General features: G+C 41.3%; 1 protein-coding gene across 1 annotated transcript in view; it reads left to right on the forward strand.

The window, feature by feature from the left end:
• Window positions 1–1,090: 1,090 nt before the first annotated feature.
• CUNH3orf70 (chromosome unknown C3orf70 homolog) overlaps window positions 1,091–22,640 on the forward strand; it is a 55,017-nt gene continuing 33,467 nt past the window's right edge. Inside the window, exon 1 of the mRNA XM_042670062.1 lies at window positions 1,091–1,335. Coding sequence (XP_042525996.1) covers window positions 1,140–1,335 — 196 coding nt within the window. The 5' untranslated portion in view covers window positions 1,091–1,139. The remainder of the gene's footprint in view (window positions 1,336–22,640) is intronic.

Consider the following 22,640-nt stretch of genomic DNA (forward strand, 5'->3'; position numbering starts at 1 on the left):
GCAGACAGACATGAGACCTATCTGTGTGCCCACACGTTTCACCACCATCCTTAGGTACCACACACACATGTTCACGATGCCAGTCACACCCACCCCAAGTACACACTGTGTAATAATCATACCCATGCAGATGCTAGTACACTCATTCCACACATGTACCCAACCACACACACACATCACATACACTCAACCATATGCACAGTACGCACACTCCATTACTCACATACACACACATCATATGTACACGTATACACTTCATTATCCACCCGTCCCCCCACGAATCATGGCAAGTGTCTAACACACCCAACAACACACCACACATAGTCTAGTTAAATCAGGCAGGCAGACACACTCCACACCCCGCTGCTGTCGGTCCCCTGGGAGCCAGAGGCAGCCGGCTCTCCCCATAGGTGCGCTCCCCCAGGGACTCGCGCCCGCGGTCCCCCCTTCTCCCCCCCCCCCCCCCCCGCAACCCCGGGAGGCGTACGACCGAAAAAGTGAGTTGTGAGCGCGGACGGACAGGCGGTGTGTACGTGTGAGAAAACCCTGTGAAAGAAGCACGAAGCAGCCCACGGAAAGGCTCCAGGCTCGGGGACCGGGCACGCGGAGGACACAGCTCTCGAGGAGCGCGTGCCCGCGCGAGCCAGTTCCCCAGGCGTCTCCCTGGGAGGGAAGTGTGCGTGTGAGCTGCGCGCGTGTCCGCGCTGCGCGGCCCGGGCGTGCGGGTCCTAACAGTCTCCAGGGAGGTCTGGGCACCTCGGAGCGCGCGCGCCGCAGGAGCTCACCTTGGAGAGCGGCGGTGCTGCTGCCGCCGCCAACCACTGCGCTCGCGGACTGGCTGGGAGGAGGCCTTGCGCACGCGGCGGCGCGCGTACGCGCGTGCGGGTGCGCGCGGGACGCGCCGGCGGCCGGGGGCGGGGCGCGAGGGAGGCCGTAGCCCCGCCCCGTCGCTGCGCCCGCGCGGGGCGGCTCCTCCGCTAGTCTGGGACCGCTGAGCTCCCGCCGCCTGCGCCTCCGCCGCGCGGCGTCCACCGTCCGCCCGCGCTGCGCCCCGCGTGTGCCGCCGGCTCGCGCGCTGCCCGCCCCAGGCGCCGCTCCTCCCGGGCTCCCGGCCTCGGCTCCGCGCGGACGCCGAGGAGATGAGTGCGGCCACGGCGCCGGCGCCCGAGCGCGGCTGGAAGAGCGAGAAAGTGGATGAGGCGCAGGCCCTGGCGCGGAGCTGCGCCGCCCGCCGACCCGACTTCCAGCCGTGCGACGGGCTGTCCATCTGCGCCACGCACAGCCACGGCAAGTGCTTCAAGCTGCACTGGTGCTGTCACCTAGGATGGTGTCACTGTAAGTCCCGCCTCCGTGCGGCCCGCCGCGCTCCCGGGGCGGCCGGGGCTGCGGCGCCGCAGGCCGGGGTCGCGCCGGGCTCCGTCCACCGGAGCTGCCCGAGCGCGCGACGCCTGGCGCCGGCGCTGCCTCGGCAACGCGAGGAAATCCCGGGGGACGGGGGGGGTGGGGGGCGGGAAGGGGACGGACCTGGCAGCCACGAAAGGGGAGCTCCCCGTGCCGGGAAAACCCGAGTCTCCCTTCCTTTTTCTTGTCTTTGGGCCCCGAAATATCATCATCGGGCGGTGGGCTGAGAAATGCTGGGGCCAGCTCTGGTCTCGCTCGGGAGGGGAAGCCTCGCCCCGGGTCTGGAGGCTCGGTGCCGTCGCCTCATGAACTTCTCTCTGCGTTTATAGGAAAGAAAAAGCCCTGGGAAATGGAATCGGGGTCCAGTTATTGTGTTTGAGTTGAGCAAAGCGCTCAAGCGTGAGAGGTTTGCTCCCAGAAGTTATAAAAGGAGCAGCCGTTTTGGAGGTTGGACTCCCTCAGTACCCAGGTGCAGCCTTTAGAGCCATTGTGTGCATCTGCAAGAATAACAAAATAAAGTGAGAGTGAGCTTAACGGGCCGTGATCTAATGTAGAAAACCCCAGAACTAAATGGTCTAGGCCCTATTTATCCTGTGATTTTTAAATAGATTACACTTAAAGCAGCCATTTAATCAGGATTCCACAATTAGATTAGTTCATGGCATTTGGCCTATTCTGATGAATCATTTCGCTTTTCAGGAATATAATCTAAAGTTAGTTTCCACATAGTCTTACAGTAGAGTAGAGAGTTTGGAGACAAATCTTCCAAGTGGTTTTAAGTTAAATTACTTTTTCCTTGTGAGAAGAAAATGGCTCACATACAGAGATTCTTACAAACTGAGCACAATCGAATATTTTAGTTGCATTTATGAATTCAAGGGTAGTAGATCCTTGTGTTTTCTTTATAAATTCATGGTATGTGGAATAGGCACTGATGTTTTTATGTTTCATTCACTGATGTGTTCTTTTCTTCCTACTTCTCATTCTTCCTGTGTTCAGGCCTGGTCCCATTTAGAAAGCTGGGAACAGGGTAAAGAAATGAAAGTAGTAACTGGAAACTTGGGGTGCTGAAGAGCACAGTAGGATATGTCTTTAAGGCCTGTTTCTTGGACAAACATAGATTATAGTATGGAACGAGAGGAAGGTTTAGTGTGGTGCAGGTGAATACTTGTCTTCTTTAAGCAGTGTCCCTTATGAGAACACTGTTACTAATGGGAACTTTGCTGTCTAATCAAATTGCTTCTAACTTCCACAGCCTTTCTTAAAAAGAGCTGATTCAGTTGCTTTCCACCTTCTTTCTGCTGGTACTATTTGTACCTAATGACATCACATAGAACAATTCTTTTTCAGCCCGTGACTGTTTCTACCCTTCAGATATGCATATCTGAATACACATAGGCATTTCTTGCCATTATGGACTATCTTGTCTATCTGTGGACATTTCCAGAATGAAATAAGTCTTCCAGGTGTTTCTTGAAACATGTTTAGACTTCATATTCATTGATTGACTGCACAAAGATTGCCAGCATTTTTTTCTGAAGCCATTGTTTAGAACTATTTTTAAGTTCCATTCCCAGTGCCCTTCCTTGTATAGAATAGTATCCAGGCTCCTAAGCATCCTGGTTCTTTTTCTAAACATGCCAGTGGTAGGATTTTGTGAAGACTGTGCTACAAAGGTCGATGTTATTCCACTAGTGAAGTGAAACTGCTGTCTCCCACCTTTGAGATGCTGTTGAATTTGCTAGGGTCCCATTGCCTTTTCTGGTATCTACATCTTATTGCTATGAGCTTGCAGTTAATTAAGCCATCAGTTTTTTTTTTTTTTAACATTTGCAGCAGTTAAATACCATCTTGCCATCTCAATGTGATAGAAGTATTTTTGGACACAGATACTGATCCCCTGGGTATTTTTCCTAAATTTCATTTTAGGAGATTTAGCCTGTTTTTCTGACTTACGGTGTTTTAAAATTCTGGCAAAGATATTTTGTGTGTGTGTGTATGTGTATGTGTGTGGTGTGTGTATGTGTGTGGTGTGTGTATGTGTGTGGTGTGTGTATGTGTGTGGTGTGTGTATGTGTGTGTGTGCGCGCGCATGTGTGCATGCATGCATGCACTTACACTCATAAATATGTTTTAGATATGTTATTTCCAAAAATTCTTATTATTCACATGTTAGATGCCAGTAGTACTACATCTTTGTTCAAGTTATTGATAAAGTAGTTGAATACGAGAAGACCACATAGAGATTCCTGAAGCCTGCTAGTAGATCTGCCCTTGAAGCTGATGACAATTGAATAATCAGTTCTTGTTAAAGTTGTCCACGCTGTTAACTAGTTGCCCAAATGTATAATTATTCATGTATATTTTTCATGTCCTTGTGAGTATAATGAAAACCTGGAAAAAATTTGTTGCTGTTCTACCAACATAGGACTTTCACTGCTTTTTTTAAATTCATGATCTAACTATACAAATCTATTCTTAAAAAGATAATAGATTATATAATGTAACTCAGGTTGGTTCCACAAGTACTTACTGTTTTCTAAGTCCTTAACTATTTTCTAAGTGGTTAGGGGTTGATTTTAAAGTATCTGAATTTAGAAAAGGGGTGACGTCAAGTGTGCTGGACTGTTTCTTTCTAGTTGTTCAGCAGTCAGACCTATATTCATTCTCTCTTTTCCAGGGTTCCACCAGGCTCTGAGTCTGCTTGCTGCACTTGCAGTGAGTCAGGGATCCCATGCATGAGCAGCTGTGGTGTTTGAAGCAGCCAGATGCTGTATTACTGTCGCCTCACTTGGCTGGGCATCAGTTCTTCCTATCCGTTGTATCCAAATAGCATTATTCTTGAGGGAAAACAGAGTTAACATGTTTGAGAATCATTTTCTTTTTTGACACTAGTGTAACAGATCAGTTGTTATCAGGATTCTTCTTTTGTTGCACATGGCTTGAACATCTTTTGTTTATGACATCTTTTGTTTATGTGTGTGTGTGCGTGTGTGTGTGGCAGTGCCATAGCTTGAACTTAGATCCCATACTCTTACTTGCCTTTTTTGGTCAAGGCTGACACTCTGCCACTTGAGTCACATCTCCACTTTCAATGAGATATTTGTGTGACTGAGTGTGTGAGTCAGCCAGCCAGCCAGCCAGCTAGCTAGTCCTAGGCCTTGAACTCAAGATCTGGATGCTGTTCTTGAGCTTTGTTGCTCAAGATTAGTGTTCTTATCGCCTGAGCTACAGCTCCACTTCCAGCTATTGGTTAATTGGAAATAAGAGTCTCCTAGACTTTCCTACATAGGCTGGTTTCGAACAATGATCCTCAGAGCTCAGCCTCTTCTGAGTAGCAGTTATAGACTTGAGCCACCAGCACTTGGCAAAATGATGAGACATGTTTATGGAAACAGAAGACAGATGTGAATACAGCTGGATCCTGGCCTTTGAGAGGAATGTAAGGGCAGGATCCATGCTGTTTTAATTTTTTTGAAACATCAGGAGTGATAAAGGTGAGAGACTGGTTTGCTCACTGAAGCTGAGGGTACTAAAATGAAAAGCATCCCTTCATTCACATAAAGGCAGATACAGCTGGTTGGTAGAGACAGAGTGGGTAGATCTGAGGTAAAAATCTATAGGCTTGAGTGAACTTGGGAAGAACAGGAAAATTACTAAGGATAACTTTTAGACTTACAAATTTCTACCTTGTGTACCTTGGATGAATGTCAATAAAGTAGGATTGTGAGGAAAATCATGAGCCCAGATTTGGATCTACTGAATTTAAACACTTTACATCCATTCATGGTAATGTGAGTGGGCAATTAGATATGGGAATCTAAAACTCAAAGGAGAGGCCTGGGCTAGAGATAATGTAGAAATCATAATGTAGAATTTATTTATAGGTTATTGTTGTTGCCATGATGAAATGTGAGATTGCCAAGAGAGAGATGATAATGTGAGAAATGAAGAAAACCATAGGCTTTTATTTTAGAACACTAATTTGTAGAGTATAGATATAGGAACATAAGCTTCCAGTGACATCTAAGAAGAGCTACCTAGAGAAGAAAATTCTGCGAGGGGAATACTGATGGCCAAGGGAAATGAGTGCTTGAAAAAAGAGTACTAAGATGGAGCTAGTTTTCTGTGGGTTATTTCTTAAACATTGGTAATTTATACTAGTAGTGATTTTCTTTATTATTAAAGAAATACTAGTAGTGATTTATTTATTATTAAAGAGGGTGAAAGATTTATTCTTGGAACAAAGCACTTTGATACAGGGAATTCTTCAATGTAAAATGGGAATAGAATGTTAGGAGCCAAGAACTAGGACACAGAGATGATTGTTTTAATATTTATTCAGTGATTATTTTGTGCCTATTATGCTGAGTACTTATTACGAGTGATATACTAGTCATTGTGTCCGTTTAAATAGAATTGAGAAAAAGACCTAATGAAGTTAAGTAATAACAACAAAAAAAGAAGTAACAACAACAACAAAATAAGAAGTACCTTTCCATGGCACATAGCAAGTAAGGAGTGGAGCCTGGATTTGTATCCAGGTATGCCAGATTCTGGTTCTGGGATCTAGACTTGGAACCACCATCACACAGCAGAGCAGCATAGTGAACTGATCCAATAGAGCTCAGTTCCATTGAACCAGTGATGAGGAAAATGTTGAAGAACTGGACAAGTTGCGCCAATTGCATAGTGAAATACAGAAAAATGAGAACTCTAAAGGGAGAGCATTGGATGTGTTGGAGAATAAAACTCAAATGAGGCATTATGAAGGAGAAAGTGATGAGAAGGTGACAGGTGGAGTTAAGTGGGTGTACGTGGTATGATGTGGGCGCCACCAGCAGAACTCAGAAGCTCAGTTCTCTTCAGAAGGAATCTTAAAAGATGTCGCTTTTAGGTTGAAAGGAGGAAGAGTGGGACTTGATGTCCTCTAATAGATGATATTAGCATATCTAAAGAAAGATTGACACTAGAGAATGTGGATAGGAGGCATGGAAAAGTAGAAAAAAGGGAGTTGGAGAGGCAGAATGCTAAATTTTCAGAACTGTTTAGAGAAGGTGGTATGCTACCTATGTGTGCACTCCCGTCCTTCTGGCCAGGCTATCCCAAACATTTTTGGTTCCAATTTGGCTTTGTATTTATAGATTTCCTATACAGACAAGAGGTGCTGATTAAAGAATTCAGCTGTCAGGACCTTAGGGAAAAGCACATGCCTTTCTGCTAGTATATTAACATTGTAGTTTTTTGTTATTCTATTTGTTTCGTTTTTCTGCTGCTTTGATACAACTAACTCTTAGGAAATGCACAATGAAGTCCAGACTGCTATAGGAGAATTCTGACTGGTTTTCCTAAAGCTTAGATATCTGGAGTAGTGGCTATAGAAAATGTAGTCAGGAAAGGCTGTCAGTGAAACTTAGAAAAAGAAAGAAAGAGGGGTGGGGAAGGAGGGAGGGAAAGAAAGGGAAAAAAAGGAAGATGATCTGGATTCTAAGAGGAATGGTGTTGTTTTAGGTGGATTTCTTCATAGCTCTTCCAGAGATAGAGATAGCTGGTAAGTGTCTCTCCATTCTTCCAAATGGAGTGCATCAACCTCAGCAATAGCAGTCCACACAGTACTTGTTAGCAGCACAGTAGTAATGTTTTGAATGTTGTGGTTTGAATATGCAGTGTCCCTCACAGGCTCATGTATGGATCACTTGGCCTCCAGTTGGTGGCACTTTTATGAGAAGTTTGTGGAAACTGACAGGTGTGATCTCCACTGAGGAAGTAGATTACTGGGACCTGTCTTTGAAGGCTATATTGGGACTCCATCCCAATCTTGCTTTCTACTTCCTGTTTGCCATGCTGTCTCCATTATGATAGACTAAATCTTTTGAGACCATAAGCAAATCTTTTAACTCGTTCTTCCAGGTATTTTGTCACAGTGATGGGAAAAGTAACAAATACAGATGTGTTAGTAAGCTAGTAATCATTATAATCTATAGGGTAAATACTTTAAACTGTCCTCACTTTTCCATTAGGAAGCTTGCCTAAGGATATTCCAAACCAATTGCCAACAAGGCTTGCTGTTCCACTCAGGATATGGTGAGAATGTGTTCAGCCATTTAAAATTCTTTCTGGAACAAACAGAAATTAAGTAAGTAAAATGAGAATGTTTTCTGATTTTAAGAGATGGACAGTTCTATACATTGTAAAACTTATAAAAAGTTGATATTGTATTGAATAATGTAACTTTTTTAAACAATAGGCACTGGTGACTCATGTCCTGTGATTCTAGCTACTCTGGAGGCTGAGCTCTGAGGAGCTCAGTTTGAAGACAGCCTAGGCAGGAAAGTCTGTGAGATTCTTATCTCCAGTAAACTACTCAGAAAAAAGCTGAAAGTGGTGTTGTAGCTCAAGTGGTAGAACACTAGTCTTGAGTGAAAAAAATCTCAGGGACACTTCCTGAGTTTAAAACCCAAGACTGTCCCCATGGCCCTAGGTTCTAAGTTCAAGCCCCAGGATAGATGTGTGCACGCACACGCACACACGCACACACACACACACACACACACACACACACACACACACAGAGTCGTACTTCACAGGGCTATCGTGAAGCTTATACAACATATAGGCAAAATACTTAGAACAGCAGGGAGTCAGTAAAGGGTGGGACAAGTCACTTATCAAAAATGAAAAAACAAAACAGTGAAAGTAGAAAATGTCCTCTTTTTTTTTTTTGTTGGTCGTGGGGGCTTGAACTCTGGGCCTGGGCACTGTCCTTCAGCTCTTCAGCTCAAGGCGAGTGCGCTACCACTTGAGCTACAGCGCCACTTCCGGTTTTCTGGTGGTTTATTGGAGATAGGAGTCTCACGGTCTCTCCTGCCCGGGCTGGCTTTGAACCGCGATCCTCAGATCTCAGCCTCCTGAGTAGCTAGGATTACAGGCGTGAGCCACCAGCGCCCGGCTGAAAATGTCCTCTTTTGAGAGCAGGCTTTGCAGTTGGACTTTCTTCCCTCTTTTTCCTTGTAAGGTTTTCAGTCATTACTTAACCTATAACAATAACAATAGTAATAATAGTATTAGCCTACTAGCATTATAATTGTCTCTGGACAAAACAAAACAAAAACCCAAAAGAAATGGCTCAAAAATGCAAAAATTTTGAGAAATGACTTCATGGCTGACCATTTTTTTCAGTCCATGGTTCAATACAGGTTGTATCTGTTTATTACTGTAGTTTCTTTATGCTAAAACAGTGATGTTTTTCTTAATGGCTTCACATTTTTTAGAGTCTAGGTTAAATATAGAATATCACAAGTTGTTTCTTCATGATTATATTTCTGCTAAACAGTTTTGTGAAGTTACTACATAGATGACATTGTGTCTTTCTTAATGACAACTCAAGAGAACAACACCTCAAGCTACAAAATGTTAGTTTAATACTGCTAATTGTTAAGGTATTAACTGTTAAGTGCTGCATGTAAACATACAGTTTTCCATTGTTATTTTCTCTGTTGGAAATTATGTTTCCATACTTTCTTGCTAAGCCTGTATTTGTCAGTGAATTGTTTTCTTGTAGGCAATAGGCATGAGACACCAGCAGTATGGCTTCTTTCTGTGGTTGTTTTTGTTTTGTTTTGAGATAAGGTCTCACTAAGTAGTCCAGGTTGGTCTTGAACTTGCAATCCTCCTGCCTCAGCTTCCAAGTGCTTGGGTTACAGGTGTTATGCCATTGATTTTGTATTTGATTTTTTTTTTTCAGGTAGCCATAAAAAAACCTTGTTCTTTTAAAATATGTACCTAGTTGTTATTCCACTGTATTTTTGTTCTTTGTATTTCTTTAAACATGACAGACATGCTTTTTGGGAGAGGGGAAGTCCTGGGGCTTGACCTCTAGGCCTGTCTCTGAGCTTCTTTCGCTCCAGGTGAGCGCCAATTTTGGTGGAGTTTTCTTAGACTTCTGTGATAAGAAGATATAAACTTTGTCCTGAACTTCTGAATCCTGAACTTCAGAAAGCCATTGTTAAAAAAGCTAAAGTTTACCTATCCAACCAAAGAAACATTATGTTCACTTTTCACATATCTTACGAAACTTCCACCATTTGTTTATTTATGTTATTTTATTTGTGCCAGTGCTGGGGCTTGAACTCAGGGCCAGGGCACTGTCCCTTAGCTTTTTTGCCCAAGGTTAATGCTCTACCACTTAAGCAACAGCTCTGCTTCTGTTTTGTTTTTTGGTGGTTAATTGGATATGAGTCTCTACCTGGGCTAGCTTTGAACCCTGATCCTTAGATCTCAGCCTCCTAAGTAGCAAGGATTATAGGTATGAGCTACTTGAAAGCCAGCAGGTATTTTTGCTGAGTAGTCCTTACTTATTTTTGTCAGTTCATCATTGTAGGGCAGAATAATAATTTTTCAGCATTTTTGGTCTCAGCAGGAAGATTAGTCAGGTGTCCTAGTATACCATATGGTCAGAAACAATTCTTAGCATTTCTACTATGATGCATGTCTGTTTTAAAGTTGCTTCAGTGCTTTTACATAACAACATGAACTATAAATACATGTGTTTATGAATCAGTATAATAAGAGGCAATAGCTATATATCTCTTAATGCTCTTTTGAGCCAGTCATACATCAGACTGCAGGCAAACTGTTGTAATGAGACATTATCACTTAGTTAACTTGTTGAGTATAAGCACCTCTACATAGAACACTGGAGAAATTGCCACCTCTTATAGCTCAGGTTAAATGACAACTTCCGTAAAGTTAGTTTGGTTTGGGTAAGGTTGACATTCATTTATTTATGTGCAATTTTTGGATGATCAAACTATTTTAGAATTACTTTTTAGAGTCACATGAGACATTTCTTTATATCTACTAAGATAGCAATAATAAAAATATAGATAATAAAGTTATGAATTGTAGTGGGAATATAAAATGGTGCAAACATTTTGGAAAAAAGTTTGTCAGTTCGTCAAAATGACAAGCATAGAGTTACCTACTGTATGGTTTAGCAATTCTGCCTCTAGACAACCCAAGTGTAATGAAAAATATGTCCACATAAACTTGTATATAAACATTCATAGCAGTGTTACTGATAAAAGCTGAGTAGAAAGACCCTAGATATCTGTCACTTGCTGAAGGATGAACAAAGAATGGAATATAAATACCTAAAGTATTACCTGACAATAGATTGGCAGGGGATGGAATACTCAGATACACAACACATGGATGAGCCTTGAAAACTTGTCAGAGGTGAAAGAAGTGTACATAAAAACCTATGTGGGCTAGGTGCCAGTAGCTATAATCTTAGCTACTCAGGAGGCTGAGATTGGAAGATCTCAGTTTGAAGCCATCCTGGTCTAGAAAGTCCATGATAGTCTTAGCTCTAATTTACCACTAAAAAAAGCCCTAAGTGGAGTTTTGGCTCCAACCTTGAGCAAAAAAGCTAAAGACAGTGCCTAGGCTCTGGCACAAAAAAAAAAAAAAAAAAAGTAAAAACAACAAAACAACAGATACCAAACAAAAACCCACCTATGTGTTGTGTGATTTCACTTGGATGAAATGTTCAGAATCAGTGATATACACAGACAGAAAGCAGAGTCATGATGTTACAACTTGTGTGGGAAGGAGAAACAGCGAGTGATTGCTGGTGTGAAATTTCTTTTTGGGGTATGGAAATGTTCTAGATTTAAGTAGTTGATACTTGTGGAACTTTTTTTTTTGGTCCGGTCGTGGGACCTGAACTCTGGGCCTGGGAGCTGTCCCTCAGCTCTTCAGCTCAAGGCTAGCGCTCTACCACTTGAGCCACAGCGCCACTTCCGGCTTTTTCTGCTTATGTGGTGCTGAGGAATCGAACCCAGGGCCTCATGCATGCAAGGCAAGCGCTCTACCACTGAGCCAACTTCCCAGCCCACTTGTGGAATTTTTAATGATAATAAAATCCACAGATTTATCTCTCTAGAATGATAAATTTTTTTTTTGGTATGTAGGTGATACCATATAAAAAGTTCATGAAAGGGGGTTGGAGATTGAGCTCAGTGGAAGAGCACTTGCCTGGCAAGGGCAAGGCCCTTAGATTAGTCCTCAGCTCTGAAAAAATAAGTTCATAAACAGTACTTTTATCTCATAGCTGTTTTTAGTGGTACGAGGGTTAGAATACAGAGCCTGTGTTTACTAGGCAAGTACTGTACCATTTGAGCCATGCCCCCAGCCCTTTTGCCTTTGCTAATTTTTGGATAGGATATTTCTGCTGGGGTTATCTGGGATTGCAGTCCTCTTGTTACCACTTTCCACATAGCTGGATGACAGGCATGTATCACCATGCCTAGCTTTTTATTGGTTGAGTTGGGGGTCTTGCTAACTTTTTTATCTGGGCTGGCCTTAAACTGTCATCTTCTATATTGCTGCCTCCTACGTAATTAGGTTTACAGGCTATTTTATATCTTCTTATTGAAACTAGTTAAGAAACTAGTTTTTTCCATTTTTTGTTTTTTTTTAGGTGAAGAGTATGCTGGCAATTGAACCCAGGGCCTTAGGCATTCCAACTATGTATTTTACTACTACTGAATTAACTTTAACCCTACATTCTGTGATTACATTGACATAACATGAAGTGACTTCCTAGGTAGTAAAAAGCCTGGAAACCAAAGCTTTTTTTTTTTAAGTGTTTTAAGACATATTTTTAATATATTTTTAAAAGAACCATATTTTGAGAGGCACATGGAAGAGGAACTGGTTGATACCTTAGTTGCTTGCTTAGAGGTGTATCTAAGTGAGAATATCAGTGGCTGCTAGCTTTCATTGTATAACTAGTAAAACAAAACTTGTGCTTTAATCTCTATGTTGAAATGAAGACTTTATTGTTTGGATATCATGTCACTTACTGATTTACACTCTGCTCTCTATTTGGAATGATACGAACAAACTTGTTATCATTTTGTTTGAATACAGATATTTTGGTAGTAGGACAGGTCTCCAGATGACTTCTTCTTTTTTTGGGGGGGGAGGGTCCAGTCGTGGGGCCCGAACTCTGGGCCTGGGCACTGTCCCTCAACTCTTCAGCTCAAGGCTAGCGCTCTACCACTTGAGCCACAGTGCCACTTCCGGCTTTTTTCTTTTTGCTTATGTGGTGCTGAGGAATCGAACCCAGGGCCTCATGCATGCAAGGCAAGCACTCTACCACTGAGCCACCTTCCCAGCCCCCCTCCAGATGACTTCTTAATTAAGCAGTAGATTAATATTGTTGGCATACTTGTTTAAATAATTGCTTTTTGTTGTGTGAAACTGATCGATTTGTATTTTCACTATTGGTCCTGTGTGTGCTCTTTTGCCCTGACAAGTTGATGAGTTTGTTTCTTGATTATCAATTTTGCTACTTGGCAGTTCTATCTTATTAGCAAATGTTACCTCACCTGTATTTGATAGTAGTCATTTTTATAAAATTTTGTTAGATTTACAGTCGTAATTGTGTTAAGTCACTAATTAATATAATGTATCTTGCAAGTGCTTATGAAGAATATTAGCCAGAATATAAAATTGGAGCAGCTTAAAAACCATTGGAGTCTAGCCTGGTACTTCAGATCTTTTTTACATTCATGTTTTCAAACATGACATCAGCTTCTGTAGAGGATTAGAAAGCTGCTGGTTCCACCTCTGGACAGTGTGTTAGCAAGCTATTTCTTATATAAGTGTCCTACTGTTTTTTCTTTTTGTTTTTGTTTTGTTGGTTGTGGGGCTTGAACTCAGAGCCTGGGTGCTGTCCCTGAGCTTTTTTGGTCAAGGTTAGCGCTGTACCACTTTGAGCCACAGCTCCATTACCAGTTTTTGGGTGGTTAGTTGGAGATAAGTCTCATGGACTTTCCTGCCTGGGCTAGCTTCTCAGACTCTTGAGTAGCTAGGATTACAGGTATGAGTCACCAGTGCCAGCTTGAGGGCCTTCTTTTTAGTCTGCTGCTAATATATACTGCCTTAGCTGCTCCCTCCCCCTCTCTTCTTCCTCTCCCCTTCTTCCTTCCCCTTTCCTCCCTCCCTCTCCCCACCCCCCCTTCTTTTTCTGTCTCCTGCTAGTTCTGGTCTTTAAATTCAAGGCACGTGTTCTCACTTGGGTTTTGAATCAAAGCTACCACTCTACCATTTGAGCCACTCCTCTACTCCCAGCAAAGAGCTTCAAATAAGAGTTTCAGAGATTTTCCTGCCAGGTGGCTTTGAATTGTGATCCTCAGATCTCAGCCTTCTGAGCAGCCAGGATTTTAGGTGTGAGCCACTGGTGCCTGGCTGTCCTAGGTCTGTCTATTAGAGTTGCACTGAAGAAGTGTACTCACCCCTCCATACTTTTATCAAACATTTGCTATGTGCAAACCCCTGAACTAGGTGCTAGGAATACAGCAGTGAGGAAGATAGCAATGATTCTACTCTATTGAAGCTTACTTCCCAGTAAGTGAGACAGATATTAAACAGTTGGTTACACTGTTAAGTAATCAATTACAGTAACCTGGAATTACAGTTGCTTACAGATTACAGATACAGATGTTACAGTTGTGGGGGTGATGGGAGACCTGGTTGAGGAAGAGATGCTTGAGTTGAGAGCTAGAGTGTAGGCAGGAGCTATGGACCAGACCAGACTAGGAAGGGAAGAGAGCCATTTATGCAGAGGGAGGGGATGCAGGAAGACCCTTTGAAGGAGATTTCAAGAGGCTATTGTCAGGGTTGGAGGTGTGGCTCAGGTAGTAGCAAAAGCAAGTTGCATCAGTGAGTTTGAGGCTGGTCTTAGACAAAAAAAGAAAAAGGGCCAGGCACTGGTGGCTCACACCTGTAATCGTAGCTACTCAGGAGGCTGAGATCTGAGGATCCTGGTTCAAAGCCAGCCCAGGCAGGAAAGTCTGTGAGACTTTTATCTCCAATAAACCACTAGAAAACTGGAAGTGGCGCTGTGGCTCAAGTGGTAGAGTGTTCGCCTTGTGCTGAAGAGCGCAGGGACAGTGCCCAAGCCCAGAGTTCAAGCCCCACGACCAACAAAAAAGAAAAAGGGCATTGTCAATTGTTATAGTTGTTTTTATTAGTTGGGCATGGATGAAGATTTCCTTTCAATCTATTTGTCTAACTTTTAACTCTTATAGTACAGTATAACTTCTTGTACTCTTACCTCTATTCCCTAAAAGTCAGTTACAGTAGCCTTACACTTCAATGATACTGTGAAAATCTGGCTCCTTGCATTTCTAGTAAGGCCTGTAAATTAAAATCAGATTTCATATTTTAAAAAGTTGTTAATAAAAAGTCAAAGAGGAATATGCCAGAAAGACCACATGTGGTCTACAAATCTTAAATGTTTGCTACTTGGACCTTTATATGAAAAAGTTGGTGCATCATAGATCTGACCAAATGACATTTTTAACTTTTTTTCCCCGACATTTCCCCATTTGTCACACTTATGATGCTCTTTTTGTGGTTCAAAATTACATCTAATGTGTCAAGTTTTATTTAGTGTTATGTCTCATTTAGAGTCTTCTTTAATCTGGAAGGATTCTTCACGGCCTTTTTTTTTTTTCTTTTACTTTTAGGACCTAGGTCCTGTTAAAGTATACTGGCCAGTTATTTAGCAGAATGTTCTTCAGTTGGAACTTGTCCATTGTTTCCTTGATATGAAATTCACTGAATATATAATTTGGTAAATTTGATTTTTTTCCTTAAAAAAATCAAGCATATATAGCTTACTATAAAATTATTATAGAACTAGGGCTGGGAAGGTGGCTCAGTGGTAGAGAGCTTGCCTTGCATGCATGAGGCCCTGGGTTTGATTCCTCAGCACCACATAAGAAAAAAGAAGCCGAAAGTGGAGCTGTGGCACAAGTGGTAGAGCACTAGCCTTGAGCCGAATTGCTGAGGGACAGTTCCCAGGCCTAAAGTTCAGGTCCCAAGACTGGACCCCCCCCCAAAATATTATAGAACTATTATCTCTCAGTTTTCAGTCTGAGAATAGCAAAAATTGTAAACTATTCTTTAATCACAAGTGTCATATCAATTAAAAAAATCTGAATTCTCTTGAGTTTTTTGTTATTAGGGGTATTCTGTCATGGTATTCTGGTATTTTGTTAGCTAGGGGTATTCTGTAATGGTATTCATATTGGTTCTTTGTTCTGGAACTAAGGAGTATATTAATTAGAACTCTTGGCAGAAATGAAGTTTTGCCTTAGTCTTGTTTTCAGAAAATATTACATGTAGTTTTTAAATTAGGGAGCTATTTATAATTTTCCACTTAGTAAGTTTACCTATACAGTAGTGTTATTTTAAACTTCATTTAGTAATATAAACATTATTTCAGTAATGAAAAATTATTCTTAACACTGTTCAACAGATTATGAAGCTATGTTTTAGAAATAATATACAATTCACATTGAGCTTACAAAATTGAGGGTAGAGTTATATGCTTATTTTCATATTTTACTTAAAGGCTGTAACAGTAATTTACTTCTGCATTTAACTTTAATTCTAAGTAGAATCACAGATTCACATATGAGTCTCAATAAAAAGTTTTCACTTTATATAGCTATCATTTTGGTAACTCTTTACCCCCAACACATTGTAAAAGTGATACATTGTTCTCTAATCTCAATCACTGTATCTTTCAAAAATGTAATAATTGAAGGGCCAATATTATATACTCAGAACTTTTCTATTAAAAAGAGATAGATAATTGAATTTAAAAAGTATGATTACCTAGGGAATACAGAGCTGGGAACGTGGCTCAGCGGTAGGTGCTTGCCTAGCATGCATGAAGCCCTGGGTTCGATTCCCCAGCACCACATACACAGAAAAAGCCAGAAGTGGCGCTGTGGCTGAAGTGGTAGAGTGCTAGCCTTGACCAAATGAAGCTCAGGGACAGCTTCTAGGCCTTGAGTTCAAGCCCCAGGACTGGCAAAGAAAAGTAGGGAATACATGGTGATTATTTGTTTAATGTTGAATTCAGACATTATTTGTAATTACTTGATTAAGTACCATGCATTCAGATCTGCCCTAGCCTTTTTTTTTTCTTTTTGGTGGGGGTGGGGGGGTGCCTATTCTTGGGCTTGAACTCAGGCCTGGGCACTGTCCCTGAAATTCTTTTGTTCAGGGCTAGCACTCTACCACTTGAGCCACAGCTCTACTTCTGGCATTTTATAGTCAATTGGAATTTGAGACTCATGGGCTTCCCTGCCTGGGCTGGCTTCAAACCACAATCTTCAGATCTCAGGGTTACAGGCATGAACCACCATTGCCAAGCTCAGCATTTGTTTCTGTTTTTAAGGAAGCCAATCTTACCAGTTATCAATAGTTTATGTAGCATAATAAAACTGTATTATTTCTGCCATGTTATGATTTTAGTGCAAATTTAATGATAGAATATTTTTTTAAAACATACATTCATTTTGTGATAGAAATATACCATTAAGATCTGTGGAAGCTAGAAAATAAAGTACTGACAGACAAGGCTTCATAGCTTTCCAAATGTTGCGTTAGTGAAGGGCTCAGTGGGAATGCCTGAGAGATGCATGATGATGGTGACCTGTTTGGGCCCGCCACCACACCAGTGAGAAATCTGTTTGCTTCACATAGAATAAAAAGCTGAAAAAATGATCAACTTCACCATAAAACAAGTTAATTTTGTCTGGACTTAGCATCCTCCAACATTAACCAGATACAAATTTTCACTTTCGAAAAAGTAACTTCAGTGTAGGTAGGTAAAATAAGTAGAAACTTCTCTGAACCCTCCTTTGCTTTTCTGTTTATATGCAGTGATGAGGCAGATTAAAGGAGACCTGACATTCCCTAAGGGAAGTCGTGTAAATCCAAACATTATTTAATACTTGGATCACAAAGGAAGAGATTCTCCAGGTATGGAAAGGGAAGATGGTGTTTCTCTGTATGGATGCTTTGTGTTTCCATCTGAGATTGTATATATAATTTGTTATCATTCCACTTGAGAAGTGAAATAAAACAGTTTGGATTGAAGAGAGAACCTTTAGACAGCATCTATATTCTGTTCTATAATTAGACTCCCATTTTATCAAATCATATGTTTTTTGAGCCATTTTTGGTGTTTTGATGGCATGTCATAGAAATTGATTATGTGTAGCAGGTTCTGCGTTAGTGATTTTTTTCTTACCTTATTTGAAGTTATTGAACGTAAAGTCTTATTGGCAAGTTGTTTCTTGGTTTAAGAATTTCTAAGGATAGGATGGGGATACATTATCAAATAAATTTTAGGCTTAATGATCCTTATATCTGTATGGATCAACACAATTTCTTCATGAGTTTATTTTAAAATGTTTTCTAGAGGCATTGTTTTTATAGGTAAGTTATTGATTAGCTACCTTAGGCCATTTATTATAAAATATAATTTAAAATTAATCTCAGATTAGGCTTTGGTAATAAGTTTTTACAGATTTGCAGGTCATGGAGGAATAACTAATATTTTCAATTTTTTTTGTCACTACTGGGGTTTGAATTCCAGGCCTTGCTAGATAGGTGCTCTGCCACTCAAAACATACTCCCAGTCTGGAACCTACCTCAGATTATGATCCTCCTACTTATGCCTCTTGGGTAGTTGGAATTACAAGCATGTCCCATTACACTTGGCTAAAATTTTTATTTCTTAAATTTCTTTTTTTTTGGGGGGGTCCGGTCGTGGGGTCTGAACTCTGGGCCTGGGCGCTGTCCCTCAGCTCTTCAGCTCAAGGCTAGTGATCTGCCACTTGAGCCACAGCACCACTTCCGGTTTTTTTCTTTTTGCTTATGTGGTGCTGAGAAATTGAGCCCAGGGCCTCATGCATGCAAGGCAAGCGCTCTACTGCTGAGCCACCTTCCCAACCCTCTTAAATTTCTTAAATCATTGTTCAATTATGTTATAAAAGCACTCAGGGAAGTCTTCAGAGCTGATAAACTAAAGAATCTATGTTTGGCTGTAAATTGATTTCTTTGGAGGTTAACATAGTTTCAGTTAAATTTTAAACAACCATTTAGAAATAGCATTATTTGCTTTAAATTAGTATTTGATTATTGCTAGTTTGGTTGCTTGTGTACATAGCTAGAAAATTGGTTTCTGATTTGTAGTTGTATGAGAGGTGTAATCTTACAAAGTACATATTTAGTTTAGTTTGGTTGTTGTTGTTTTGCCAGTCTTGGCGCTTGAACTCAGGGCCTGGGTATTGTCCCTGAGCTTCTTTTGGTCAAGGCTAGCCCTCTACCACTTGAGCTATAGTGCCACTTCCAGCGTTTTCTGTTTATGTGGTACTGAACTTCATATATGCTAGGGAAGCACTCTATCACTAAGCCACACTCCCAGCCCTCTATCACTAAGCCACACTTCCAGCCCTGGCTTACATTTAGTTTTATGTTTGCTTTTTTTTTTTTTTTTTGCCAGTCCTGGGGCTTGAATTCAGGGCCTGGGAGCTGTCCCTGAGCTGCTTTTGCTCAAGGCTAGTACTCTACCACTTGAACCATACCTCTAGTTTAGCAGTTTGGTTTTGAAAAGAAAAAAAATTTAAAGGCTGGGGGTCATCACTCAAATGCTAGAATGCCTCGTTAACATGAGGAATCCTTGAGTTCAAACCCCAGTGTGAACAATAATGAATGAGTAAATAAATAAAGCAATGGGTTTTAAGACCTTAGTTCTTTAAGCTAACCTATATCATAAATATTTTTAGGGTGTTAGAAATTATGGACCTTTGTTAAAAACAGATGACATTGTAAAAAGTTACAGTGCTACTATATATTTGGCTTTTTTTTTTTTTTTTTGTTAGTCGTAGGGCTTGAACTCTGGGCTCAGCTCTTCACCTCAAGGCCAGTGCTCTACCACTTGAGCCATAGTCACTTCTGGTTTTCTGATGGTTTATTGGAGATAAGAGTCTCATGGACTTTCCTGCCCCAGCTGGCTTTGAATAATGATCCTCAGATCTCAGCCTCCTGAGTAGCTAGGGTTACAGGCATGAGCTACCAGTGCCTGGCTTATATTAGCTTTTCAATGGCACTTTATAATTTACCTCATTTTTGGCGTACTCTTTCATGTTTTGTTTTTGTTTGTTCATTTGTGTTTTTGTTTTGCTGGGCTTTTTGGAGATGAGATCTTGCAGTGTTGCCCAGGCTAGTCTTAAACTCACGAGCCTAAGTGATCTTTCTGCCTCAGCCTAGGAGCTGAGCTACAGTGTGTGCTACCACACTCAGCTTTGCCTATACTTTGAATCGATCAATTTCTCCTCCCATCAGTTTAACCTTTGTTAGTTCTAATATCAAAATGAATTCCTTTTTTTTAAAAAAAAAACTTTTTTCTCTTATGATTCTAGATAGCACATGGTGGTGGTCTGGACTATAAAATGAACATTGTATTTTATCTGTTTTTACATTATACTTCTAGGCAACTCTAGGAACTGGAATTGCTTAGAAAATTCTACTGCCCAGCCAGGTGACAAAGGGATGTTTTATAGGAGATGACAGAAAAGTATTTTCTGATATTTCTGGGCATGAGATGAGGGAGTTGGGGAATTTCAGTAGAAAAGATAGATGAAAAATACCTATAAAACTTTCCTAAGATAGAAAAATGGATTTATAGAAGTTTATAGAGCCATTTTCATGGTGTGGCATTGAGTGGTAGGGGAAGGCAAGAGATCTGGGTAAAGTTTGTCAGAGGTCTCTACCTTCTCTTCTGAGCTGGTTTTTGTGGCCAGACATCTGTGTAGTTGGGCAGACTTGAAGGGCCATATGCTTGGTTTAATGATCAGTTATCACTACTGTCAGTATCATAAACATTTGTTAAAGCTTTTGGATCTGAAGTATCTGTGAGAGGCTCATGTATTTAAAGGCTTATTTCTTTGGATAGTGGGACAGGGAGGTTGTAGAACCTTTAAGACATGGATTCTAGTAGGAGGTCTTTGGATCACTGCAGCATGCCTTCAGAGATTCCTTTCTTTCTTTGTACCACATCTCACCACATGTGTTTTACCTTGTAGTCCTACCATGATTGCCATGATAGTTCCAAAGCAGAAAGGCCAATCAATAGTGAACTGAAATCCAGCCCAAATTTGTCTTCTTGCTGCCTAAATTGATTGATTGATTGAGTGTGTGTGTGTGTGCATGCATGCATGCATCCTGCATGCATGTATGTGTGTGCGTGCTCATGTGTGCTGGTCCTGGGCTTGAACTTAGGACCTTAGCAATGTTTCTGAGCTTTTGTGCTTAAGCCTAGAGCTTTGCCATGTGAGCCATAGCTCTACTTTCAGATTTTTGGTTTTTTTTTTTCCTTAATGGATCATTAGAGATAAGAATCTCACGGACTTTCCTTCCCAGGGCTGGCTTTGAACCCTGATCCTTATATCTTAGCCTCCTAAGTAGCTAGGAATACAGGGTGAGTCACTAGCACCCAGCCTTATGTTAGGGTTTATTTATTTATTTGTTTTTATTTTTACAGTAATAGGAAATAGATTGACAGTTTTGAACAAGGGGCCTGCATTTAAATTTTTGCACTAGCACCCAAATGTAGACCTTTCCTCATAAATGTTTCACTTAAGGCAAAGAAACATACAGACTTTAATATATAAGAAAATAGTATATTGAGTTGAGATGAAAAGTGAGTTAAAATGTGTTCAAATCCAGCTGAGCCTCATCTACAGTGTAACTTTCCACAAAATTTCTCTTGTCTGTCTAGCCCCATGACCTGGAGGCATCCAGGCAAATTACTTAATACTGCCCCAAACTACATGACTCTGTACTCTATAGCCATTTTGTCATACATCCCTGAACTTCATTTGTCTCAGAAGACAGCATCTTCAGTCTGTGACTTATGTGTCCATTTTGTCATCTGGCAGCAAGCTATAAACTATTTTATTGGGAGAGGCCCTAGAGCTTTCAGCATCAGGAATGTTAAGCTGTGCCAGTCTCTGTTAGCTTGAATTTAGACCACTGTATTCAGTTATTGGTTATGTTTTAACTTCAAGAAAGTAAGAGTAATCTTAAAGAGAAATTTATAGAAAACTTTAGAAAATCGAATTTGAGAAAATTGGAAGACCTTTAATCATTGCAACCTTAATTTTTCATTGACATCCTGTTTTCTTTTTAAAAATTGGGTGTGATGGTGCACCAATGTAATCCCTGCTACTTGGAAGCGGAGGTACAAATATCTAGACCATCCAAGACCATGTCTGAAAAATAAGTTAAAGCACAAAGGGCTGGAGGTATTGCTAAAGTGGTAGAACAGTTGCAAGGGCTGGAGCTCCTGCTCCAAGACCACAAAAAAGTTGATTATTGCTTTTGTACAGTAAAATTTGCATATTTTATATGTATAGTTCTATGCATTTGAAAGAAATGGATGTAACCACCAGGTTGTCCAAGTATAGGATATCTCTTTCACCCCCAAGATTTCTCTCATGCCTCTTTGTAGCATGCAGTCTTTTATCCTTCACCCTATTCTTAGCAACTGATGTGCGCTCTTTCTCTCCATCTCTCTCTGTCTTTCTCCCTCCCTCTCCCTCTCTGTCTCTGTCTCTCTCTCTCTCTCGTCTCTCTGTGTCTGTCTTTTTCTCTCTGTGTGTGTCAGTATTAGGGTTGAACTCAAGGCCTGGTCTCTGTCCCTTAGCTTTTGTTTTGTTTTGTTTTCTTTCTTGCTCAAGGCTGGTACTTTACCATTTGAGCCATAGTTCTACTTCTGGCTTTTTGGTGGTTAGAGACACTCTTTGTTGGCTTATCTGCTCCAACAGCTGCTGGACTTCTCCTGCCACCTGGAGTTCTCCACCCTCAGGTCCTCTGCAAAGTTGTCTCTGTCCAACTTTAATGTCATCACCAACTCTTTTTTTTTTTTTTTTGGGGGGGGGGGGTCTGGTCGTGGGGCCTGAACTCTGGGCCTGGGCACTGTCCCTCAGCTCTTCAGCTCAAGGCTAGCACTCTACCACTTGAGCCACTCTACTACAGCGCCACTTCCGGTTTTTTTCTTTTTGCTATGAGGAATCGAACCCAGGGCCTCAGGCATGCAAGGCAAGCACTCTACCACTGAGCCACGTTCCCAGCCCTATCACCAACTCTTTCATGTTGTCCAGGAGTCTTTTCAACTCTGCCTGCTCCACTAGTGCTTGTTGAAGCCTGTTAATTTGGTCTTCATGTTGGCCTTCGGTGTCAGGAGCATTTCCAGACTCTCCTGCAGCTCAGTGTTCTCTTCCTCCAGGTCATCATAGCTTCTGATCTTTTCCTGGAGCTGCAGCTTCATGTTATTCAGGGCTTTCATGAGTTCTAAGTTG

This window comes from Dipodomys spectabilis, unplaced genomic scaffold, assembly GCF_019054845.1.
Source record: "Dipodomys spectabilis isolate Male_0828 unplaced genomic scaffold, ASM1905484v1 ptg000017l, whole genome shotgun sequence".
NCBI classification, from domain to species: Eukaryota; Metazoa; Chordata; class Mammalia; order Rodentia; family Heteromyidae; genus Dipodomys; species Dipodomys spectabilis.